At 38.9% G+C, this 17342-nt stretch overlaps 1 protein-coding gene across 2 annotated transcripts in view; it reads right to left on the reverse strand.

Annotated features, from left to right (window-relative positions):
* PARD3B (par-3 family cell polarity regulator beta) overlaps positions 1-17342 on the reverse strand; it is a 401283-nt gene that overhangs the window by 275685 nt on the left and 108256 nt on the right. For both annotated transcript variants that reach the window (XM_082285055.1, XM_082285054.1), the window contains exon 3: positions 3400-3568. In XM_082285055.1, coding sequence (XP_082141181.1) covers positions 3400-3568 — 169 coding nt within the window. The remainder of the gene's footprint in view (positions 1-3399; positions 3569-17342) is intronic.

The following is a 17342-nucleotide window of genomic DNA, read 5'->3' on the forward strand; positions in this document are numbered from 1 at the left end:
TTGAAGTCTTCCTGAAATTTCCTTAAATTAAATATAAGAACCCAAAATTGAACCTGTTTAGGAACAGAGTTAGCTTTAAAAGTAGAGCAGTGTTTATTTCAGGGTAAAGAAAACAAACAGCTGAATAATTTCCGGAACTGTTTTAAGGAGATATATACTAAGAAAGCAATTTGATATCAAGTAAATTAAACTTACTTTTTTGCTCTAAAATTTTGCCAAGATGTGAAAGCAATGTAAAATATAAGGTTATTTTAGCTTTTCAGTCAAATACAAGATTGTTTTTATTCTGGTTCACTTTCAGAGCTACAGGTGATAAAGGCGAAAATAAAGGGTAACCAACTACGTCATGGAAAGTCTATTCTTTCAGACAGTGAAGCTGATCAGTATTCCAGAATACCAACCAGAAAAACACCCTCAAAGAAGTAACCATACAAAAAAAATACCAAAAAATTTAAAAAAAAATTGTTGCCATCTCTATCTGAACATGAAGGGCTTTAAGATTGGGTATAACATACAATTCACTTAACTAGATCAAATACACAATTTATAAAAGACAGAAAGGTTTTAAGGCAGTATCTCATGTTTCTTTTCTAAGCCAGTGCCAATTCTCTCACGTCTGACCAGAGCAGTGTTTAGTTTCACGTGCTTATTAAGCACCAAGCACTAAGTATTCCACAAACAGATCATTAACCAGACATTGTTTCTACATAAAACCATGGATCTGATTTCATAAATTATAAAACATCCAACAGAAATTAACAGGAAAAATTGTTCCACAATCTGACAATTCATATAACAATGAATTCCCTGCATTTCCTTCCTAAAAGCACTCTGGAAAAATTCTCAGAAAGGTAAGCACATGTCAGTTCTTGAAGCACAGCTCTACTATGGAAAGCAACACCTTTTTCCTACGTATATATTCAATCACATCCTTGCTCCCAAAATAAAAACAGCTTTATAAATTAGTATTATTTATTTCTGCTAGCAAGTGGGAGTCAATTCAATAATTAGACAGGAAGCCAGACTACTGTGGTTCATGCATCAATGATATTGATGCCACCAAATTGTCCTTCTATTTCTTCATTTACTTTTCAATTTGCCTCTAATGGAAATAGCCACATAATTTAAGGACCAGGGACTTGTACACGAAAGACAAGGGCAAAAATTAAGTCCAAAGAATTGTAAACCCTGATGTAAAATCCAGAAGAGAAAACAATTACATTTCAGAGTACAAACTGAGTTATAGGACTAACAGGTAGGAAAACTTTCACTTACCTTGTAAAAGAAGCCAATTTGAAGCAGAACTTATGAGACAAACCCACCACATTTACAATCTCTTCTTTTAAGAAGCAAGCACCATTTTAAACTTCAAATATGTTACTACTGCACTGAAAACAAAATAGAATCCTGACTGCTCTTCCCACATTATATTTCATCTCCTTTACACTCTAGAGTAGGATTTCATAAATACTAGGAAATTAACTATGTGGTAGCTTACTGATGAACTCAAGAGCTCGAGCACTTAACTGCTTTACATAAAATTGTGTGAGGCTGAAGTACTCCCCTCTCCAACTCTCAACTTACATAACAACAGTATGCTAGACAAAACACCTTTTTTTTTTTTTAATAGTACTCAGAGGTATTTGGAGAACAATTGCTACTTTCTGAAACATGCTAAAACGTGGTAACAGTGCAATATAAAAATATGCAACAAATGAAGTGGCAAAACTTCTAACCACCAAACCTTGAGCTACAATATCTCATGCCATGTTCCATATCTCATGCTTACCAAAAAACAGACAAATACATACAAGTTATATCAATAATAAGTCTTGTCTCAAGATTTTTAGTTATGAGACATTCCTGTGTGTCATTAAATATGGAAAATGATTTTTCTATTCTAGAATATAGGAAATATGACCCAACAACACAAATTTTACTCTAAAAATCCTCATGCAGTTTTCTCATTTCTAATTTAGAGTCATCTTTACACTAAAAATTCTCATGTAGTATTTTCTACAGCAGGCACAAAAACAAGCACAGACTTCTATTAGAAGTTAAGTTACACAGCTTCATCCAGTGAACTTTAGTTGAAATTTTATTTTAGTTCACTGCTTTTGTTAATTAGCCTTTTCCTTTAAAAATATAATTAAAATAGACAAGTGAACATTCCACTTCTGAAGTTGTAATCAGACTATGAGAGTAGCACAACTAGAGACAGCACTTCTATCCTTCCTCCAGCTGCTTACACTCAGATTTTATTGCACAGCATTTGGAGACTGCCAGCAGCACTCGGCAACATGGGGTGAGCTGGGTGCTGGGCTCTGGTGGGATGCAGAGCAGGCTCTCCTGAGCATTATTCATTTGCTTTGCAGGCAGACAGAGCATTCACCTTCAATCTGGTTCTGAAAGCTTCTGTATCTAGTACTTAGGTGACAGCTCAGCCTACTCTAAATCCAAGAAAGTATTTCAAACTGCTTTGTGTACAACATACAAGACTCCAGCTCTTTATAGTTGGAAACCAGTCTGAACTCCTGGCCATCCAGGCACATTTAAACAACACAGGGCACCAGAGTTGCAGCAGTTCATGTAGTACCCTCTGATGTAAGAGGGAATTAAGCAGCAGCCTTTCCTAATCACAGTCTGCTCACTTGAAAGTCAGAAAGGCAAACAGACCCAGTTATGCAACTTCTTCAAAGGCAAAGAGCTGAACTGTTTGCAACTAGCATATCCCCCTTGCCACCTCCCACACCCAAAACAGGGCACTAGCTCAGACACCTGGTAAAAGCATTTGCACTCAGCAATTTTACATTCATTGAACCCAGGTTCTTCAAAAAAAATCTGTTTTTTTTTTTTTCAATTACTGTGTTATTTGAAAATACTTAGCAAAGCTTTCCTCTTGTGTGCTCCCAGGATACTACAATGGATTGCCAGCAACTCCTGGCTGTGCACAGGACATCCCCAAGAGTCACACCATGTGCCAAAGAGGGTTCTCCAAATGCTACTTCAACTCTGTCAGGCTTGGTGCTGGGGAGCCTGTTGCAGTTCCCAGTCACCCTCTGGGTAAAGACCCTTTTTTTAATATCCAAACTAAGCCTCCCCTGACTCAGCTTCATGTCATTCCCTTGGGTCCTGTCACTGGTCACCAGAGAGATTGGTGTTCAGCCCTCCTCAAAGAGAGCTTTAGACCACAAGGAGGTCTCCCTCAGTCTCCCCTTCTCCAGGCTGAACAGAGCAAGTGACCTCAGAGACTCCCCATACGGCATCCCCTCAAGGCCGCTCATTGAAGTGCAAGGCAAACAACGGGATGCTAAAAAGAAATAAATCCTTAAATATATAAAATCAGATTACAGACATACACAGAAAAAGGAAAGTAAACACCATACAAGATATACATACCCAGTTTTAGGGCAGAAGGAGTCACTTCAATCTCACCAATGGGCTGAAAGGCAGCCAGCTGAGTTGCTACCTCCGTCTCAAAGGAGTCTGGGCTATTTCTGTCTGTCAAATTGCCATTGGTGCCATCAGTCTTACGGGGAGTTTCTTGCTCATCATAAACAGCAATCAGCTATCAAAACAAAAGATAATGCAGTTTGTATATTTAAAGTATTTCCAAACTCCTTTTTTTTTTTTTTTTAATAAAACTTACACTTCCTTTAAAGTACAAAAATAATGATCTAATTTCAGAACAGCTAACAACAAACATACAGATCCCAGAAAGCACATACATTTGTGTTTAGATACATTGACTTCAATATGACTTAAGTGTATGCTTCAGCACTGCCCTGTGCTGACACACATTTCTCAGAGTTAGCACGCTACCATTAGTGAGCATTTTATATGATTTCAAAACACTTAAAGATGAACATGTTTAAAAAACACAAACCAGCATTTAATTCTTGGGGGTAGAGGGTGTTATTAGTCTAAAAACTTTTAGTGCTACTGATTGACATGCTGCACAAACGTAACGCAACCATAGAAGCTGCACTGAGTAAGCAGATGCACGTTGTATTTGTAAGAACATAATAACTACATTCCAAGGACAAGATACATCCAGCACAATGACAGAGCATGAGGGCTCCCTAGCTGTCCAACCTGTGTCTCTGTAAGGATGGAAGTTTCTTGGTCCAGTACTGCACATACCCCCAGCACCTCTCTACCCACCACGCATCTATTCCTTCCTCCCATCCTGCCCTGCATGTATCAAGCACACATTTTCTGAAAACTCTCTCTCAGTCACTGCCTCTTCCACCACTTCAGGCACTCGGGAAGGCCAACAGTAAAAGCAGCAACAGGCTCTAAAGTCTGCTGTCCAAGGTCACAGCAATGAGGACATGAAAATCATAAAAAACACCAGAATCATTATTTTTTGCCTCTGATAACCTGGCCTTTCACAAAGATCATGCTTTTGCCCCCTACTAATATAAAGGGATCAGACAGTGGCTATGCAGCCTCATCAAGAAGTGACTCACACATGTGGCTGGGTGTAAATTGTATTAAAGTTTCAGGAAAACAGTTAAGCATGTTATAGGTCTGGGCAAACAAACCAAAATACGATTAAAATGAAATAGAAGACATGATGTTCTCAACCAACAGGATGCTTGGCACCCCAGAGTCCTCTCCAAAAGCAGAGGAGGTAAGAGCAGCAGTTCAAATGTTGTCCCTACCCCACCACCTGACATGACATAGTCCTTGTGCCACTTAAATGGCAAACACTTCGCCTAAGGTGCTCATTTATTTCACTTTTTCTGAACTCCCTCAGATTATCCTAATGTTTTTCCCAGCTAATTGTGAAAAATACCACAACATGCACAACTGGTTAGGCAACGTCAAGATATACACAGAAACAAGCTTAAAGGATTGATTTACTACTTTTTACCTCTCTCTGTGTTAAGGCATGCATATGCTCTCTCTTATAAAAGTATTAGTACATCAAATCTCCTCTGACACTTCCAAGAAGTGTCAACAATTATACAATATACAATTATATATATATATATGAAAAACAGTATATTGAACAAACGTTTAAACACACTCATTTGCCCAAGGGAAAAAACGAATGTATGAAAGAAAAGGAAAGAAAAATCCTGAAGTGCTTCTAAAAGGAAGAAACTGACATTTTCAGGTCTTCCACTCATTTATAATTTGGTTGCTAGAAATGTGTCAGTTCATATTTACCAAAGCACACTTCAGAGACACACAAAACCCTTTAAAAAATTAGGTAGAAAACTTGCTCTCTTTTTCCATGTGAAGCCTATTTCCTTTCCATGGCCATACAACTAAGGCTTTACAACACACAATTTAGTTTTCACTTGTCCAAAGTATACAGAAAAGATTAACTCCAGTAACAAGGACAAGTCTCTTTGTACCTTATTCCTGCATAACATTTCAAGTGTTCACACTGCATTCCTTTATGTCCCAAAATTACAGAGAGCCAAAAAGGCTGACTGATATCCAGACACGATACAGATCACAGCAATTTTCTCCAGTACCAAGAAGAAGAAACAAAACCTAACCCCCGTCCTATAGTATCTTTCATTTGTTTCTAAAATGACTATTCATATTCCTGATATTATGGAAGTTCATCCTGATTCAGTAAGTTCCACAACCATTGTACACCAAAAGATAGCTTTCTCAGTCTCACTTTCACAGTGGAAATTTAATTTCTAAGAAGGAGGCTGTTACTAATAAAGAGGAAATTGAGATTGTGTAGGACTGTGGCACTGAAAGCATTTTAGTGGGATACAAAGTTCATTTGAGCATCCACAATGTAGAATGGAATAAATGAAACTCGGTTGTGATTTGATGGGAACAACTGAATTCCTCAACCAGACCAAGATGAGTTTCCCCTTGGTTTTGCACTGTAGAATATTAAATGCTGTATTACTTTGGAATATTCTACACTTACTGCCCCAGGACATTGCAGAGGTGAAAAGCAAGAATTGGTTAAAAAAAAATTAGACAAAGTGATGGAAAACACCAACAAGAAAATGGATAGGTACAAGCACTACCTCAGTCTCAGAAACCTCCAAAACATGTAGTAGTATAAACCAGAAGGGCAAACCAGGATAAACTGATGCTATAATTACCCTACTTCTGGGTGCCCTCTGCAAGTATTTTCCACTGGTCACAGGCAGAGACCAGGGCAGCAGCCAGAGATTCTCTCACAGGCTCACGTACATTATGACACTATCGCATACTGTGGCTTCTAAGCACCACACCTCAGTCCCCTGACGTTCAAATGAATCTTGTGCAGAAATGAAACAAAACTATTTTAACAGGTAAGTCAGGTCACAGACTCCAGACACTGCTCACAGATGCGGCGCCTTACCCACCTGCCAGCCCCCAGAGGCCAACTGCACCATGGCCACACCACAGCCAGTTCCCTGCATTCCCGACAAGGCTGTGCCTGCTCCTCACCATGGTCACCTGTCACTTCCCCCGGGGCTGGTAACCACATCCCCATGGCTCCTTTTGAAAGGCCCTCAGTGCAGGGCAGGCACTGCCCCTGAGGGCTGAGGGAGTCCCGCATTCAAAGGCCCTGTCCTGCACCAGGCCAAGGGCATTGGTGGTGCCCACCCAACCTGTGGAAGGCTCAGGTAAAAATAAAGTTTCTATTGCAATGGCAATATCCTCATGTCGCTGAGGGTCCCTAAAGCATGTGCCCTAGCACTGGGTGACACTGCCCAGGAGCTGAAGTTACAAGTCAAACACATGCCTTGACACCTGCTCAGAACTGAGCTGGGTTCAGGCAGGTTGAGGGGCAGAAATCACAGTGCCCGAGTGTGGATAAAACCCCCAGATCTCCTCCCTATACAGACGGGTTACAAGTGAGCCAATGCTTCTGTCAGCTCTGCACCTTGATGTACCCGCATCTCACATTCAGCAACCAAGAAGGTTCAGCAGATGGAGACATGCTGGCTTCCCTCTGCCCAATTCCTGCAGCAGAGGCATGAGAAGAGAAGACAACACTACTCCCCTTCCCAGCTGTGCCCACACCAGCACTCCATTTCCACACTCCAAGCCGGAGCAGACAGGGCACAGTTGCTAGCCAACACCTACGGTACAGCCTGACAAACAGCTGGAAGAAGACTCCACCTGACCTAGACCACACAGGCCCAACACCTGCCTGAAAACGGGAAGCCTCTTACTGCTGACATTCTGTGAGTGACTTCTGAGGGAAATCCACAGTTCCCTAGTCTACACTCAGGCACTATTTTGACAGATTAAAAAAACCAAGGAAAATCTATTTCTTTACAGTATGGAACACACCACTAATTAAGTAACATGATCTAAACTCCCATTTTTTACAGAATGTGGAAAGGAGATGCTACAGTACTGCCTGTGGAGGTAGCAAAGATGTGATGCCTTTCCTCTCCAGTGAAATAAACAGCCATTTGTTTTCTAAAATGTTTATTTGGGGGAGAACTCCTCAGGACCACAGTTGCAGCAGAATCTTATCAGTAGCAATTCTAACACAAATACACTGCTAATCAATCAAAGTATTGTAAATATATGCTTCAGCCTTTCAAAGGGAATTAATACAATTAAGGTTATATAAATTAACTACTCAAAAATAATTCTCATAATTGACTTCTCATTTCCAATATGGAAAATTCTTTAATTGGAACAGATTGCCAAACTCTTCTGATTGAAAAGAATTTCAGGACACATTAAGAAATCTCCACAACTATGTCAATAAAACAACACCACTGTTTGCAACACTAGTTTATTCTTTATCAGTTCAATATTTACAAATACTGAGAATTCAGTAGGTCAGCTGATTGGGGTTTTTTTTTAACACATCAAAATATTACTGTAGACATTTGTAAACTGCGTAAATTGTACAATTTTGTACAGTTGTTGTAGTCAGATGTCTCCTTTATTAAAGGTTATTTGAAGAACATGAATATTTATTGTGAAAGATGCGTATGTATTTCTACAAAGGTGAAATGGTTCTACAACCATTATTATTATTATTGCAATCTCTATTACCATCCTACCAGTTACCTGAAAAATCCATAAATTACCAAAATTCAGTACTTCATCATTTTGATTACTTAACTCTATCTACCAGTACTGACAGTCACAACACAAGGCAGCAATAATGAACACTTCCATTTTATTAGCATTTTTGGTGCTATCTTGTTACAAGGCACTGTGATACAGCCGAATTTTAATTTTGTGTGCTGCCCTATGGCACAGTTCTTCCAATACTTTACTGATACTTCAATTGCAAAGCCTGCAGAAAAGTAAAACAAGATTATGTTCAAATTATGTGACTACATTCCCAAACACACTCCTTCGATCAAGATCAAGCAAAGGGTGAAGGGCACATACTGCAGCTGTGCCTCCCTGGGCACTGGGAGAGACACCACACACACACAAGAGGCAGCAAAAGAAATCCTTCCAAATGAATATTGCAACAGTTTTGTTTCAGTAATTGCTAATTAGGCTTAATTAAACAATCAAAACTTCATGGAGTTCCAGAATTCTAAAGAAAAATATCCTTACCTTTGAACAAATAGCAGTGATTTAAGGCACTTGTTTGAGTCATGAACAGCTGACTTTACACTGCCCTGTACACCATTTTAAATAAAAGGGTTCATAATTATTTCACTCCAAACTACATTTTTGACAACTAGATTACTGTTAATAAGGTTAAAACCTGTATATTTTACTAGCTTTTCTGTACTGAATTAGAAAATAGACAACACTATTTCCTTTCTGACCCCGAACACGAGGTATGTACACAAAGTACTAAGGAAGAAATGACAAAATACAAGCTTGTTTGCAATTAAATTAATCAGCTTTCAATTACTGTCAGGATAAAATCACTAAGAAGTTCTCAGTCATAGGCTAGCATTGGTACATGATTGAAAAGATACAATTTTCAACAGCTTAAATAATATATTCAAACATACAAAAAGCAATTAAATGCTCAACTTCTACTAAATTTTTCATTCACGTTGGATGGAAATTTTTCCTCTTAATTTTTTTTTCCACATTCACTTTATCTAGATTCTTCTCTCACTTAGGGACAACTGGAGGCAGTAAAATTGGGGGTTTATTCCAGACATGTTTGTTTCCTGTTCAGCTACTCTCTGTCCATGATTTTAAATGCCCATTTAGGAAAAAATACTTTTTTTAACCATATCTTTACTTTTGATGGCCAGTGCTCCTGTGGGAGTGGTTACCAATTGGTCATAAAATAATGTGGCTAAAATACTCTCTGTTTTTGGGTCCATTAGTAAATGACTTTACACAGAAAGCACCTGAATTTTAACAAAGAGCTGTTAGAATGAGTGAATGAAAAGCTCAGTGACAATTTGATCAAGCTTCATGACATAAGGAGAAGTGATGACTTAAGCTACAGCAGAAACTGATGTTCACCAAAGCACCACACGACCTTGTTCTCTGGTCCCTCTGTTTGGGATCTGTAGGACTGATCTTGCATTTATCCCTACACATACATATGTCATAGGTTAGCAAGCATAGTCCCGGAAGGGATGTCCTTGCTAAGGGGTGCTTACAGTTTCCTCTGGGACCTGACAGAACCTATCAGCAGCCAGTTTGAATATGGACAATTCTCTAAGCCACTTAAAGTTGTGACCACCTCTGTGATCCACATTTAAGAATAGGCAAACTCCCCCTCCAAGCTCTCTCTCGTTTCCGGCGCTGGCACAGGTGGCTGCAGGCCCCGTGTGGGGGCCAGCGGGCCCGGCCAGGCCCTGCTTGGGCCAGGCCAGGCTGGGCCACGGCCATCCTGGAGCCATGGACCTGTTCCAGCCATGGAACCCCCCCCACTGCCTTGCCGTGGGCAGCCGGAGCGGCTCGGCTCTCCCCCCTCTCCACTGCGATAAGAAAAATTCAACATTCCAGCTGCAAAGCTGCAAGGCCGAGGTGAGATTAACCCTTTTACTGCTGTGAAGAGCTGAAAACCTGAGGGAAGAGAGAGAGGAGATGCTTAAAGCTGAAATTCTGTTGTGAAGCTATGATATATCAGAGTATCCCGTTGTAATTTCATGAAGATTTGGGGGGTGGACTGTTCAACTCGTAAGCAAAAGCACCTGTGCTGAGATAGGCAGATGCTGACGCAGCTGTAATTTCATGAGAAGTTTGGACAGGGAGAGATGGACCAGATGAGGACTTTTGCTCCAAACGGGAAAGGAGAAAACCTCAGTCCCTAGAGATGAACCAGATGAGGACTTTTGCTCCAAATGGGAAAGGAGAAAACCTCAGTCCCTAGAGATGCTCCCAGAGATAGTCCTAACAATGAAGATGAGGAAGACCCTTTGCTCCCAGGGAAGGAGAAGGGCCTCTGTTTTTGTTTCTGAACGGCTCAACCTTAAAATTGTACCCCAAAAACTTCAAGAGTGGACCCTCGAAAGCAGTTGCGGGAAAAGCTGCAAGTCGGGGGAAAGGACTCACACGCAGGCAGAGAGACTCCTCTTCCTAAATGGACTGAACAATATTTGGAAGTGGGCCGCTGTCTCGTTGTGATAATGTTTTCATAGCATGAGCAAGAAGAGACTTCTCTTTCTACATGGACTGAACAAGGTTATTATGGCAGTGGTAAACAGACTGAACATCTTAAGGGTTGTCTTTTTACATTGTCAGTGGGAGAAGGGAGGAAGGTGGGGGGGAGGAAAGTTCTGAAGGTGGTATAATTTTTTTTTCTTCCCTCTTTTAGAGTTGTTAATAAACTTCTTTATATTCTTTCAAGTTTGGTGCCTGCTTTGCATTTCTCCTAATTCTTATCTCACAGCAGATAAACAGTAATGAGTATTTTGGACCAAACCACTACAAAGAGGTACAAAGATACACACTGTCTCTATATGTGACACACTGACACCAGAACACAGCAATGTTCAAAATAACGTTTAAAAATAATTTAAAAGATCAGAACTTCAATTCTGCCCAGGTACTTGCACCTATGACAACAGATGGAAAAAGGCTGCAGTTGACAGCAACCTACATACAACCAATGCAAAAAGAGAAAAGAGATCAAGGGATCCTTTTCTCTATTTTTTTTTTTTTTTACCCTTCCTTTCTTTCAGTAGTTTGGCAAGGTCAGTTCTTTACTCCAACTATCTAAGACACTAAAGCACCAGCAGTAACACAAGGTAAGGGCAAGGGTACCTCTGTAGCCAGCAGTTTGCACCAGCCCATCTCAAGTTCAAAATCTGCCATCTATTTGAGGCCACTGTAGGGTGACTTTCCTCTTCCCCAGCCACGAGCGCTACACTTGCTAGACCCAGAGAGAGTCAGTTCAGGGAACTAAATCAGGAAGAAAAGCAACTCTTCATTGCCACCTGATTCAGCTCTGTGAACCACACAAAGCAAACTTCTGTCAACACATCACTGAGTTAACATTTCCTTAGACTACCACTATCCATAATCTAGTGATATTTAACAAAGCTGGACCGATGTCTGTGCCCCTGCTGCCAGGAGAGCACCCCAGAGCACGGTACACATATGTGTCACCAAGCATGAACAACAGCAGGGACATTTTTGCAATTTATCTTCCTAACAGAAACTCTTCTATAGGCATGAGTTACACGTTTAACTTCTGCCTACGGGGGGACAAGAAGTCTTTACATTGAGGCAAGAAGACTGAGAGTAAAGTGTACCATATGTTGAACCCAAAAAAAAAAAAAAAAATCTTCACAAAGACACTGTGAAAGTTGCTTCAGGACTCCACAAACCAATTAATGTAAAATCAGATTTTATATATTACTTGTGAAAGAATCCTGCTCAAATGGTTAAAAGACGAAAGACTGGTAACAGTGCAACACAGACAGAACTAAGGTAATTAGGGTATCTCAAAAAGGATGAAAGTGTTATTTAATTTTTCAATTTAAAACTTTCCTGGAGCTCTACAACATTTCTTCAACATTCTTCCAAGGTATTCTTTTGGTATATACTGATGAGTGCTTGAAATGGTATTCTTACATAATAGTATGCTTTGGAATTCCTTAAACTTAAAATAAAGGCTGTCAAGGAAAAATACCAGTATACACACCATATGGCAATCCTTCCTTCACACCTACATATGAAAACAAATTACAGATATATTACATGAAAGCTATGGTGATTAGCTCATCTTGTTTACCTACATGCCAAAACGACATACACCAAAGTATCTTCCCAAAGACCACCTGACACTTTTCTTATCTTTGTTATTCAGATTTTTTTGGTACTGTCCAAAAGCAGCCAAGAACAAAACCCTACTGCACATATACAAACACTGGTAGCCTCTGCTCTGAAAATTTTCTAAGAATATCAGGAAAATATTAAATAGGAAGAGAAGCAGCATGCCTAGCAGCTGCCAGGCCCAGCTCAAGACCCAGCTCTTTCAGGAAGAAGGGAAAGGAGTTTTTGAAAGGTCATGGAAAAAAAAAATTACCTGATTGATAAGCCCTTATATAATTCTTCTTCCTGTCCAACCTATTCCTCCGTGGGCACATGTGACTGTACTTCAAACAATGCAGCTGATTGGGCACTTAACATTGATATTTGTGGCAAAATTTGATGAGCCCTTCAAGCATGACTGAGACGTAATTTTTTAAACCACTTAGTAACTACTTGAGAGCTGTTATGGAGATCCATAGTACAATACAGACATTCCTTGAGGGCTGACTTCGGGTAGCTTCCCTGGCAGATATAAATGCTAGTGCTAAAATGTCAAGGATTTATAATTATGATGGCGGATGCATAAAACACATAAAACAAGGCTTATTAGGGTTGATTGAAGTAAATATACCAAAGGACATTTCTCCTTTCTTCTGTAAAAGATTCATGTTCAGTGCTATTTGTAGCCTGTCACACTCATTATGTTTACACGTGAAATAGCTTCTGAGTTTTGCTAGATAACAAATGCCCTTTGCTTTTATTCTTCCTGTATCCAAGTGAAAAAAACAAATTGAAGAAGGACTGTGGAATGCAAGACTGATTATTTCCTTTCTGCTTAACTTGAAACTGAGTACTTTCACCTATATGGACTTTAGAGAAGATGAGCTAATTTTGGAGAGTCCATTTAAAATGGCACTATAAAAATGTAGATAGTTAATACCATAGACTGCATTATTTACTAGAATCATGCTTGTCAAATGCACTTATTGGAATCACTCATTGAAAAGGAAAAATTTACTGTGCCATGAAATAAGACAGTCTGTACTTAGAAATGAAAGTGACATCTTAGTTACTATATTGTGAGTAAGCAGCAATAAATGTTCACTCTCATAATATGAATTACAGCAACTTCATAATAAGAAATACCTTACCTTAGAATACTACTTCAATGCTAAATTAACTGCACAGTAACACAACACCACAAACCCCACCTGACAGAACAAGCATTTTGTTGAGAGAGAATCCACAGTAACTCTGGATACTCCAAGCCACACATGGTCAAGTGAGGCAAAGGGGTGGAAAGCCAAATGAGGAGAGCTCAAGCTGCTCCCAGTTCCTACTGCAGCATAGGCATTCCCACTCCTACTTTTTGCAGGCACCTTGCCTGGCATTCAGCAGACTTCTCCAGCATCAGCTCCTTCTCACACCTTTCCAGATGCTTTTCAAGTCCTGAACTGGCTTCACATAACCTTTGAATTATATGGGCATGTGAAAATCCTCAGAAATTTACACCTAAGTAAACTGTGGTGAAGAGACATTATACCACTTCAACTAAGACCAGAGAGCATAATTGAAATATTTTGGAATTTGCATGGCTCTTCATAATCTAGGCAATGATTTATGATGTTAAAAAACAATTTGTATTGAGAACTTCAACCTTCATATATTTTCCAGATTCCAGTTTAATGAGTAGGGCCCATAGAACAATTTTGGTTGGAAGGGATCTCTGGAAGTCACTGGTCCACTCTTTTACTCAAAGTAGGGCCATACTGGCACTTGGCTTAAAGTTGACTCTGGTTGTTCAGAGCCAAACCGATTTTTTTGCATCTCCAAGGATGAAGGTTTCACAAGTACTCTGGGCATCTGTTTCAGTGCTTGACTACCCCTGCAGTGCAAAAAAAAAAGTCTCTTATATCTTAACAGAATCTTCCTCATGACCATTTAATGTCCATTTCCTCTTCTTTTCTCACTGGGGACTTTCAAGAGGTAAGGTGCAGTCTCCTCTACACTCTCTCTTATCCTATGAAGTTCACTTATCCTTTCTCTCCAAGTCTCATGTTCAACCCCTGGTCTTGCTGGTGATCCTGTGCTGAGCTAGCTTCAAATACGTCAATGTCTTTCTTGCACCAAAGGAGACCAAAACCAGATACAACAGTCCAGCTGTGGCCTCACAAGTGCCAAACAGATGGAAGTGCTTCCCTTGGCTACTATCCTGAGTGTGTATTTAGCTTTCTTAGATGTAAACCTGAGACAAACCTAGAACAACTTCTACCAAGTCACTCTTATTTTCTCTCTCATTGATTTGACAATATGCATAATGCACAAAAATATGTTTTTGCTTTGGCCCCAATTACTCAATGACAGCATATTAACTACCTATTTGTTTGGTTTAAACAGCTCTGATCTTTTTAGAGGACATTACAGGATGGGGCAATGGAGCTTTGGAAGTAGAAGAAAAAAAAGCAGCGCAAAAAAACCCCTTGAATTGTAAAACCCATCAGAAAATGTAAAACCATCTGCACAGCATAGCACACACAACAACTTCCATTAGTACAGACAGGCTTGATAAATCTTGGGATGTTGCCACACGTCATGCAGTTCTCACACTGTGTTTCTGTCTGTGCAGAAAAACATTTCAGTATTTACAACTGCCAAGAGTCCTATTCCTACTGATGCCTTGCTTAGTGAGACTGCATTATTTGCCTTGTCTCTGACAGTTTATATGTCAGGCTCTAGAAAGGCAAAAGTAAGCTTACAAAACTGGTTGTCACCTTGATGAGGAAAGGTCTGTCCCTAATGATAAACTAATGCTATCAGTCTCTCCTAGTTTGCTATTAATTCTGTCAATACACAGTATTCCTAGGCAGTTTCTAGTGCATTTTAATAAAGTATGCACAGCCCTTTGAAAAAAAGAGAAAATAAACAGTTTTTTCCTTTCACATAGTGACCTCATTTTCAGAAGCATCATGACCCTATATACTTCAGTAGTAGAAGTCAGTTAACCTTGACCTATAGCAACCATGTCTCTAAAGAAAGCTCCTAAATATCATGATGCTCTTACGCATAAAATTTGAGACAGAGGAACATGAGGAGAGGGGAGAGATGTCTAAAAGAAATGCAACAGAAATATCACCAAAATCCTCAGAATGTATTTAGTAATTGGCTAGTTCATATGAATTGTTTCACCATACTCATTAATAGAAGACTACATAGTCAATCATTGTCACTCACAGAAGAATGGTACTTTTTTTTTTTTTTTAAAGACAAACCAGTTTATGAAGTCTACAGCAACTGAAGAAGAAACCTATGAAGTTATGCTGTCTCATAAGATCAGTAACAGGCAAAATCGTGACATATTCAGGAACTTTAGAAGCAGCACAGTGGTTCCAAACACAAATATATATTCCCAAATAAACTAGCAGAACAGAAGGGGTAGAAAAAAATTATTTTGACTTGACACTAATGCACCATTACTGTGAAAACAATGAAACTAAAAGTAACATTTCTAGAGATAGTCACATCCCTGGCAATAACAAAAAACCCTTCAGTAAGAATTACTCATTTCAGCAATCAGTTCGTAACAGACATCCTACTGCTGCCTTGCTCATTATACTCCTTAAAAGAATGATCTACATATTATAAATTTCAGTCATTTTTTTACCCTAACATTAGCTGCCCACAGCATAATTTCATAGATAAATTTCTTAATTTCTTAGTAAAGAAATGTTGACATCATGTCCAAGATCCACAGTAGAATTAAACATCCTTTTAAGGTGTTCTGAGAGTTAAAATTCAGAATTCAACTGAGCAAAATGGTATTTGCAAAGTTAGTAGCAGCTGTGTATGTACATGTGTGTTATGCACACCTCAGACATGAATGTGTTTGCAAGCAGACGAGACACCACAAACACCCTTCTACTACCCATCACTGATCCTTGTTATCCATATATGAACACATCCTATTAAAACAGAATGCACAAGAAAAAAAATAACACTCAAGAAAAAGTAGTAATATCCTTGTCCCTCCACAACAGGTATGACCCAAAAGGTAAAACCAAAGCATATTTTCTGTAAGTGATATTATAATTGCTCGTTAGATGGATTTTGACACAAACCTCATTTCTAAGGCTGAATTTCAATACCCTATTAAGTACAATGTTGAACATCTACTTGATGCAAAGTTTTGTGTAGCATTTAGCTATAAAAATGCTGATTGCAAGTCTAACCTCTGAGCAATGATTAAAATTATCTTAACATTTCTTAAGCAGACTATTTTCTGCAAAAATAACATTGAAAGAAAAGGGAACTTTTGTTGTACTGAATATATTGCAATACACTGAACATTGTTTCTTACCTACCCTAATTAAACTTTAAAAAATTTTATTAGATAATAAAAAACACTGAAGAATACATTTAGACAAGATGTTGAATTCAATTAACAGAGCACTATCACTCCAAAATACTGGTTTAATGAGATCCAAAGCTTTCTTTTTTGGGAAAAAATAAACTTTATACTTAGGGCATAGTTTAATTTTGATTACAGTAGTTTGAATATTCTGCAAAACAGTGATATGTCTTGGGAATAAATGACTTCAGACCATTCAGGTCATTACTCAGAAATTTCAAACGTGATTTTTCAGAGAGAAGCTTGTTCATCCATTTTCCACGCCTCATTACAAAGGATTAAATTATATTCATAAAGCAAAGCACTTTTATATAAAACCCTCAAAGTGAATGATATACCAGGCTCCACTTTCAAAAGTAAGCTAAACTACTTAATAAACAACACAATGGGAAAGGCGTAAATTACTCTCAGCTAATAGAAAATTCTCCTGAAATTTTTCAGTTGTCCTACATATTCTGAAATCTTGAACACCACAAAGAGTCATCAAAACCGAAGGCAAACCACCAGCTCAGTATTTTGGGCACCTCCAGAAAAGTGATCACAGCTATTTCCTGGCCTATCCATGCTAAGGTCTCATCAGACCCTGTAACAAAGAATTTGTGTTTTTCCAGCTTTACTGCTACTACTTGGAAGGATTCATAGCAGCAACACTTTACCTTCCTCACTGCCACACCACCTTGTTACCCAGCATTATTGAAAGGGTCTGAAATACATGAACACTCAAGTTGTTAGAAAAAGCTAACAATATTGATTCAGTTCTTCATCAGCTTCTGTGGAAGATTTTTTTAACATTTTTCTTCCA

The sequence above is a fragment of the Coloeus monedula genome (genome assembly GCF_965178545.1).
Source record: "Coloeus monedula genome assembly, chromosome: 7".
In the NCBI taxonomy this organism is placed as follows: Eukaryota; Metazoa; Chordata; class Aves; order Passeriformes; family Corvidae; genus Coloeus; species Coloeus monedula.